Here is a 9,204-nt window from a genome sequence, read left to right on the forward strand (position 1 = left end):
TCCCTGCTGACGGGAGCCGCGCAGCTCTGAGGTGACACGGGGCGGCTCGCAGCCCGCTTCTAGGACGTTCGATGAGGCGCGGAGCCGCGATGACGTCACCGCCGCTTGCACAACCGCCCCGAGGCCGAGCCCACCCCCCCAGCGCATGCCCCGCCCCTGCTGCGGGGCCGAGCAGTGGGGCTTAGGCGGACTGAAGCAATGGCAAACGCCCGCGCGAGCCCCGCGCTCTGACGGGGGTCCTTTCGCGGCCGCCTGCTATTGGCTGAGCGGTGCTCGGCCCCGCCCCCCCTCGGCGCTCGGCCCCGCCCCTCCGCCCCCTCCCCCGTGCCTGTCAGTGAAGGTTCCCGATGGTTCTGGAAGGAGGCGGTGCTGGCTGTATATAAGACGGCCGGGCGGCCGGGGGCGCGCACTAGTGGAGGCGCAGCGCTGACGATAAAGCGTACTTGCTGTGTTCGTCCGGAGACCGACAGCCCTTCCCCCGCTGCTAAGGTGAGCGGCGGCGGAGCTGGAGCTGCGGGGGGGGGGGAGGCGGCACAGCAGTGGCGGTACCGGGGGGTAGGGTGTGGGACGCGTATTGTCCTTGTGCTTGTAACGTGGACCGAGGAGGAGAGAGTGTAAAATACAGAGCGGCGGCTGGCGGTGTGCTGCGAGCCCTTCAGCGATACACTGTTACTTAATGGGGGTGATGGAGTTACAACGTGGCGGGCAGCGCCTGGGGGTCATTCCGGCTGCCGCACGGGGAAGCGGCTCTCAGTGTTCTCAGGCGAGCTGCCCTTCCCGCCGGGCCGGGAGCTGAGGGCGTTGGGGCGGCGGTCCGACCCAGCCGAGCTGCGGGAGGCGAGCAGGGCAGCGCGGGCTGAGGGAGGGAGGGGGGTGCGCGCCTCTGCCGGAGGCGGGGGGAGTTGGGGGGGGGGGGGGGCGGAAAGCTCTGGCAGTTTCTAGAAGCTCTGCTGCTTCCAACTGCTGCCTGCAGGGGGCGCTGCAGCCCGGCCCTGCGCCGCGTCCCGTCAGGAGGCGGCTGCGCCCGTAGCGAGGCGCGCGCCTTCCCCGTCGTGTTCAGCGGGTCTCGCTTGGCTGCCTGGGTAGGGCAGGATTGCAGTTCGACGGTTATTTTCTGTTCGTGACGTGCACCAGTTTCAGGGAGGTCGTGCGTTTTTGTTTCTTTTTTTTTTTTGTGGGCGTTCCATTTGGCATTATTGAGTTACCAATCTTAGCGGTAGTGGTTCAGAGGAAGCATCTTTTAAGCAATGTGGAGACAGGACAAGGGGAAACGGCCCGAAACTGCAGCATAGGGAGTTCTGCACGAGTGTACGCAAGAACTTTACGGTGATGGAGCACTAGTACAGGCTGCCCAGGGGGTTGTGGAATCTTCTACTCTGGAGATATTCAAGACCCTCCTGGACATCCCATCCTCCAGGGAGGTTGCACTCGATGATCTCTAGAGGTCCTTTCCAACCCCTACGATTCTGATTCTGTGAGCTCTGTACGATCAGCTACTTTGTACGAGTAATAGGTTCAATCGGGCTGCAGCGGCATGCAAATGAGTGTTGAGTGAGTGCAGTACGTAGTGTGTGCAGCTGGGGGTCATTGTTCGGTTAGCAGAACGCCAGCTCGCAGGAAAAAGAAAGTGAAAATTGTAATGTGAGTTGGCTATACAATAATGTAATGAGCGTCCCCGTTATCGAGCCAGATTTCAGCTCTGCTCTGTAGTCTAGTGTGCAAGTGCATAATTAGTAACTGCAAACCAAAGCGAACGTAGAGTGTGATTAAAACCTTCCTATTTGTTTTTCTGCATTTTTTCAGAACTTAGTAGTCATTGGTAGGATGTAGGATCTTTTTTGCATGTCTACTTATGCAGTCACACTACAAAGCTAATATCTGGAACTCAGCATGCTTCGAAGTGAGTATGCAGCAAGAGGGAGTTGCTAGGCATTGAATTTCACCCATGATTTCCTTACAGATGCCGGAAGCTGTGCAAACACAGGACCAACCAATGGAGGAGGAAGTGGAGACCTTTGCCTTCCAGGCTGAAATTGCTCAGTTGATGTCTCTGATCATCAACACTTTCTACTCCAATAAGGAAATCTTCCTGAGGGAACTGATTTCCAATTCATCAGATGTAAGTACATGGAATTTTAAACTGGTTCGTGTTAGTAGAACTGCTGAAATTTTCCAGTAGGGAATGTTAAAATTTTGCTTCTTCTTCGGTAGGCTCTGGACAAGATCAGATACGAGAGCTTGACTGACCCGAGCAAGCTGGATTCTGGGAAAGACCTGAAAATCAATCTGATTCCAAACAAGCATGATCGCACTCTGACCATTGTGGATACTGGCATAGGGATGACAAAAGCTGACCTTGTCAACAACCTTGGTACTATTGCCAAGTCTGGTACCAAGGCCTTCATGGAAGCACTGCAGGCCGGGGCTGATATATCCATGATTGGTCAGTTTGGTGTTGGCTTCTACTCTGCCTACCTTGTTGCAGAGAAAGTGACAGTGATCACCAAGCACAATGATGATGAGCAGTATGCTTGGGAATCATCAGCTGGAGGATCTTTCACTGTCAGGCTTGATAATGGTGAGTGTTTTGCTCAAGTCAGTTCTTCAAAAGATGAATGTATCATCTGTAAGCTCTCTTTGGTATGGTGTCTTAATTTGTTGGGGATAAAGATATCTTAAGGGAGTATGCTTTTAAAAGAAATGTAGTTCTAGAGTTTGTCAAAGCTTAGTTCGCTTCTGCATAAACAATACCTGTAAATTTGATTCCAGGTGAACCTTTGGGCCGTGGAACAAAAGTTATCTTGCACCTCAAAGAAGACCAAACTGAGTATCTGGAGGAACGGCGAATCAAGGAAATAGTGAAGAAGCATTCTCAGTTCATTGGCTACCCTATTAGGCTCTTCGTATGTACTTTAAATTATTAAATGTAATGAAGTACAGGAGTTAGATAAGCGAGCAGTCTTACGTACCAGATTGTTTGACTGCTGCAGATTCTCCATGGGGGTGTGTAGCTTTTTAACAAGTGTGATACTGTTAATTTGTTAATCTTAATGATGAAACTAAAGAAAAAAAAGAGCTAAGCTAGCAGCATCACACTTTAAAATAATTCAGAAATTAACTGTGCCTATATACAATCTTAGCAGAAAGGAGCTATGATGAAAGGTTGTATTTGAGTTCAGGACAAAACCTGGGCACAGGGTGTGTTTGTGTATTTAGATAAGCAAACTGCAACCTGTTCATGTTGCAGTTGATTGTAAGGCTGCATGTGATAAAAGTGGTGCAGCATTGTAGGTTGAACTGTGTTCACTTTCACAGGTGGAGAAGGAGCGTGATAAGGAGGTGAGTGATGATGAAGCTGAAGAAAAAGAGGAGGAGAAAGAGGAGAAGGAGGAGAAGACTGAAGATAAACCAGAGATTGAGGATGTCGGTTCTGATGAGGAGGAAGAAAAGAAAGATGGAGATAAGAAGAAGAAAAAGAAGATCAAGGAGAAGTACATTGATGAGGAAGAGCTGAACAAGACCAAGCCTATTTGGACCAGGAACCCTGATGACATTACCAATGAAGAATACGGGGAGTTCTACAAGAGTCTAACTAATGACTGGGAGGACCATTTGGCTGTCAAAGTACGTTGTTTGTCTTTCTGTAAGAACAGTCTTTTTTTTGCTACTAAAGTCAATTTCTAAATGGTTCTGAGCATTACTGTGGAAGTTGCTTGCTGTTACTGTTCAGGATGTTTGCACTATGGCAGACTACAGCTATGAGTTGCCACAGCCTGGCAACAACTGAATGGAATTCAGGTGATGTTTGAAGACTTAGGTTCATTCTTTTTTGCCCAGTGTTGTGCTTACTGAATTGATTTTTTTTTTCTTGAAGAGTTAAGTGTTATTTAAGAGACAGCCATACAAACGGCAATTAAAATGAAAACTGTCTTGTTTTCTTAACAGCACTTCTCTGTGGAGGGTCAGTTGGAATTCAGAGCTCTCCTGTTTGTCCCACGACGTGCGCCTTTTGATCTGTTTGAGAACAGGAAGAAGAAAAACAACATTAAGCTGTATGTACGCAGAGTTTTCATCATGGACAACTGCGAGGAACTGATCCCTGAATACCTGAGTGAGTATTGGAGGAAGGCATTTCTAAAAACACATAGAGGTACTATTCAGCAATCCTAAAGCTTATGTTTAAAATAAAAAAATGGGGATGGGCAAAGAGTCTTAAAAGAGTTCGTGAGGATGTGTCTGAGCAGTTGAAGAAAGTACTGCTTGCTTCATATGAAAATTTTGTAGGAGCACGTTTAGGGAGCACACATGGGCAAAGCAACTTAATAGTAAACTTCAGTTCCTGAAAACATACTAATTCCTGATGATTTTCTTCCAGACTTCATGAGAGGTGTTGTAGACTCTGAGGATCTACCTCTGAACATTTCCCGTGAAATGCTGCAGCAGAGCAAGATCCTTAAAGTGATACGGAAGAACTTGGTGAAGAAGTGTTTGGAACTTTTCACTGAGTTGGCTGAAGACAAGGAGAACTACAAGAAGTTCTATGAGCAGTTCTCCAAGAATATCAAGGTTTGTAGTACCTGTTCCACTTCGATTACAGAGACCTCTTCAACTTCTGTAATACCTCATATGAGCATTACAGTTAGTATTCAAGTAAGCCATTCAGTATTTCTTTCTTCTACTTCTGTAGCTTGGCATACACGAAGACTCCCAGAACCGCAAGAAGCTCTCAGAGTTACTCAGGTATTACACATCTGCATCTGGTGATGAAATGGTTTCTCTGAAGGACTACTGCACTCGCATGAAGGAAAACCAGAAGCATGTCTACTACATTACTGGTGAGTTGGCAAGACGTGCCCTGTGAAAAAACAGTTGTGAGGTGGTAGGGATAAAACGGTAAAGAGCAATTGTAATCCTCTTTGAAGAAAGGTTCTTAAATGAAATACGTTGATGGAGCAGTGTAATTCATACAAAAACCAGTCATGGTAGAGAAGTTGGCACAGAATTTTTGCTGTGTGTATGTCACACCAGGTAACAGTGCTAGAGTATTCCTGAAATAAACAGATACTGCCTATGGTTTTAGAGTGTGATGAATGGGACTGTAGTCAGTGGCTTGTAGTGTGTTACTGTCGGTGAGGATAGCAGAGGTAGCTAGAAGTAGTGCTCACTAATGGTGCAGACTGTGCTTCCTCTTGGCAAACTTGGGCTGCCAGTTGGAGCATTAAGTGCTCTTCAGGAACTGTGCAGCACTGATCTGCAGTACTACAGCTGCTGTTCAACCTTAGCTTTGAAATAAGATGTTTATTGTCAATGCTTTATTGAAGAATAAATTAGAAGCTGGAAGTGCATTTATACAGCTAGTTTTTCTTCCCCTATGAGCTCAGAAAGGTTGGAATGCCAAATACTTTTTCAAACTAAGGTATTTCTGGAAAGATTTGTCTCACCAGGCTAGCAAGCTCACGACAGTAGTTTGTTGGAACTGTTGTTTTGTCCCCAGTAAGAGCTATTGGGCATCATTGGATTGCATTAGCTCTTCCAGAAGACAGTTTACTCTGTTGGAGTGCTGAGGCTCAAACAGAACTTGGTATGCATGCTTCTTGCAGGTGAGACAAAAGACCAGGTGGCTAACTCTGCTTTTGTGGAGCGCCTTCGCAAGCATGGCCTAGAAGTGATCTACATGATTGAGCCTATCGATGAATATTGTGTGCAGCAGCTGAAGGAATTCGAAGGCAAGACCCTGGTTTCTGTAACAAAAGAGGGCTTAGAGCTTCCGGAAGATGAAGAAGAGAAGAAGAAACAGGAGGAGAAGAAAGCAAAGTTTGAAAACCTTTGCAAAATAATGAAAGATATCCTTGAGAAGAAAGTAGAAAAGGTAATAGTATTGCATTTTATAAGCTCCATCTTGGTGAACTCGGTGGTGTTGTGCTTCGTGTTGAAATGTCAGAACCTTGAATTTGATGTACACTTTTCCAGGTCGTTGTGTCCAATCGCTTGGTAACTTCTCCATGCTGTATTGTAACAAGTACATATGGCTGGACTGCCAATATGGAGAGGATTATGAAAGCACAGGCATTGAGAGACAACTCCACAATGGGATACATGGCAGCAAAGAAACACTTGGAGATCAATCCTGATCATTCCATCATTGAAACACTGAGGCAGAAGGCGGAGGCTGATAAGAATGACAAGTCTGTGAAGGATCTTGTCATACTGCTGTATGAGACAGCTCTCCTGTCCTCTGGCTTTAGCTTAGAAGATCCTCAGACACATGCCAACCGCATTTACAGAATGATCAAACTTGGTCTGGGTAAGTTGGCAATCTTGTCTTGTTAGCGGTGAGCTCTGGGTGTGTTAAACTCGAGTAGTACATGGAGAGAGAACATGATTGTGGATAGTCTTGAAAAAGGGGAGGGGAGTGGGGATGGCGTAAGAACTTCAGGCCTCAGAAAGCACTACAGAGGGAAATGAGGGCTTTTTATTGCAGGATAAGCATGAATATCTGTGTTTCTTGTGCAGGCATTGATGAAGATGACACTGCTGCAGAGGAAGCCAGTCCAGCAGTTACCGAGGAGATGCCGCCTCTTGAAGGAGATGATGACACATCACGTATGGAGGAGGTGGATTAAAACAGTTTACAGGAACTCATGAATGTTTCCTTGGCTAATACGAATAAGTTATATTTTGTATATTATGAATGTTACCTGCCAAAAAAAAATATTCGACACTTTTGTCTGCATTCCCTCTTTATATTTATTTTCAAAGATGTTATACCTTTATTTTTGTTACATTGCTTTTTCAGCTGATGTGAGATACAAATGCCATTGAGGGAGTATTTTCTTTAACACTGTACAACCCTAGACAGGCAAGCAAGGAGTAGTTAATTTTGTCTGTATTAGCTGGTTGCAGGTGGCAGGGTTTTTTGACTTAATCTTAATTGCCAGAAAAGTAACAAAGATGGTATGACATCTGGGTGTTCAAGTTTGTTTAGTGTTCTACAGCTCTTCAACTCTGAATACGTCTAACATAGAGTACCTAGTAACTAGGTATCTATGAGAGCTGACACCTGGGGAAGCTTTAACCCTTTTGCTCCTAACAAGTTCTTGATGTTTAAAGTTGTTTTTTATACCGTTCAAGGATTCTGGATTGCACTCTACCATAGAATAGAATCCACTGTAAATCTCTATTGTGACTTATGCAGATCTGCATGTACAGTTCAAACCTAGAACTGTAAGAATAAAAGTGTTACGAATGAGTTGTACTGACTGGTCTGCTAATGCTGGGAACAGAAACTGCTGGTCTTAAATAGTGCTCTGGATTTCAAGTATCAGACACCTGTACATTCATACTGGTGTTCTGTAGTGCCACTAGAAACTGTGGGAAGAGTAAAAGTAGAGGGGTGAGACTACTCAAAGTCAGGTTGAATTGATGTCATTATTCCAGCACTCGAAAGCAGGCTCCTAAAGCTGCAAACCCTGTTCATTGTGTTGTCTTGGCAGTGAACTTCACGTGCAGTGTTAGGCTGTCTAATAATTGCCCAGGCTTTCATCAGAAGCCGTGAGGTGGTTCTGTGGCATGTGGTGTTCAGACTGGTCAGAGGTGACAGTTCACAGCCTGCGTATGATACAGAGGACTTGGTAAGTGTTCTGTGTGTAATGAAGGTAAAGGGATGGTTAGATTATTAGTACTCCATAGGTAGCTAAAATGAATTTTCAGCATGCTTGTTTGACAGTAGTGGTTTCTTCCTTGAGTTCCAATCGTAGTCTGCTGTGGGTTGGAAAAGGATCTCAAAGACCATCTAGTTTTCAGCTCCCTTGCAGGGTTACCGATGGAGCCACATCAGCCTTGCCTTGAGTGCATGCAAAATCTGCGCAGCGTGTTCAGTGTGTCACCACCCTCTTGAGTGAGAAGTTTCCTTTTCTGGTGCAACCTAAATCCCCCTGTCCTAGTTAAAAATCATTCTCCATTGTCCTATCACTGTCAACCCATGGAAACAGTCATTCTAATCTTCCTAGAGCCTCCTCCGAGCTCATCACGCCCAGTTCTCTGCATTTTCTCATAGGAGGGAGGTGCTCTAGCACTGATAATTTTAGTGGCCCTCCTCCCATCCCAGGAGCTCAGCGAGTTTGTGCTGGAGCCCCAGGCCTGGATGCAGAAATCCAGCTGGGGCCTCACAAAGCTGTGTACGGGGACAGTTAGCTCCCTCATGCCATGGGCTGCCCCTTCTGTAGTGCAGCCCAGGATGTGGCTGGCCCTCTGGGCTGCAAGCACACACTGCTGACTTGCATCCAGCTTTTCACCCTCCTGGACCCGCAGGTCTTTCTCCAAGGGGCTGCTCTCCAGGAGTTCTTCCCCATCTGTATCAATACCTGGGATTGCCCTGGCCCGAGTGCAGCACCTTTCACTCAGCCTTGTTGAACCTCATTAGGTGAACATAGGCCCGCTCCTCCAGCCTGTCCAGGTCCCTGGGGATGGTTTCTCTTCTCTCCAGTGTATGGATGGCATCTCTCAGCTTGGTGTCATACACAAACTTGCTGAGGGCGCCCTGTTGTCAGTCACTGATCAGGTGTTGAAGAGCACTGACCCCTGAGGGACACCACTCGTGACCCACCTCCACCCAGACACAGCTGCTGGCCACGACCCTCTGGCTCTGAGCAGCCAACCTAAAGCTTAAGGCGTTACGGCCTAGGAACTAACAAAAACACGAACTGCATCATGAGAATAGGACTAGGAAAGATAGATGAATAAATTCTGTAGTGCTCCCCCACCGAGGGAGGGAGCTGGGTTTATGGAAGTGCATCTCTACTGTACTACTTCGTAATCCACAAATACGAATGCTGTTTATACGCTGCTCATGAGGAGAGATGAGGCATACAGATGAGGATTTTACTTAGCAGCTTACAGCTGATCTGAGATGTCCATCCACATTCTTAATGTGTAGCTGGAGACAGTACAAATTCTGGCAAATTCATCATTTTGGGTGAAATTCTACCGGTGAGTAAATTAATCTGTCCTTACTTTGGATTTCCCTCATGGCAATGGTACCCTAAAGGAAGTGACAAGAGCTTCAAATGCATTCACGTTCTGGTAGTTGGTTATGGAATAACGTTTAGAAGTTCTTCATTTAACAAAGTAAGCTGTGGCCCTGCAGGCCGGGCTGCTCCTCAACAACAGGCACTGAGCCTTCTGAATCTGCAGCGTTTCTGGAGA

At 46.6% G+C, this 9,204-nt stretch overlaps 1 protein-coding gene across 1 annotated transcript; it reads left to right on the forward strand.

Annotated features, from left to right (window-relative positions):
• The first annotated feature begins 386 nt into the window (after positions 1-386).
• HSP90AA1 (heat shock protein 90 alpha family class A member 1) lies at positions 387-7,249 on the forward strand. The gene is made up of 11 exons (XM_065750072.1): positions 387-489; positions 1,961-2,119; positions 2,212-2,578; positions 2,770-2,903; positions 3,316-3,624; positions 3,946-4,111; positions 4,376-4,566; positions 4,688-4,835; positions 5,601-5,869; positions 5,971-6,304; positions 6,514-7,249. The coding sequence occupies exons 2-11, from the start codon at positions 1,961-1,963 to the stop codon at positions 6,621-6,623; spliced, it is 2,187 nt and encodes a 728-aa protein (XP_065606144.1). The 5' UTR covers positions 387-489; the 3' UTR covers positions 6,624-7,249.
• Positions 7,250-9,204: the final 1,955 nt, after the last annotated feature.

Source organism: Cyrtonyx montezumae, unplaced genomic scaffold, assembly GCF_038088225.1.
Source record: "Cyrtonyx montezumae isolate F1298 unplaced genomic scaffold, pur_monq_1.0 scaffold_10, whole genome shotgun sequence".
NCBI classification, from domain to species: Eukaryota; Metazoa; Chordata; class Aves; order Galliformes; family Odontophoridae; genus Cyrtonyx; species Cyrtonyx montezumae.

Bases quoted from the DNA above. Each gene is read 5' to 3' on its own strand.
- HSP90AA1 (XM_065750072.1), top strand. From the start codon at position 1,961: ATGCCGGAAGCTGTGCAAACACAGGACCAACCAATGGAGGAGGAAGTG. The intron at 4,112-4,375 runs GTGAGTATTGGA...ATTTTCTTCCAG, and splicing joins ACTGATCCCTGAATACCTGA to ACTTCATGAGAGGTGTTGTA. The intron at 6,305-6,513 runs GTAAGTTGGCAA...TTTCTTGTGCAG, and splicing joins AATGATCAAACTTGGTCTGG to GCATTGATGAAGATGACACT.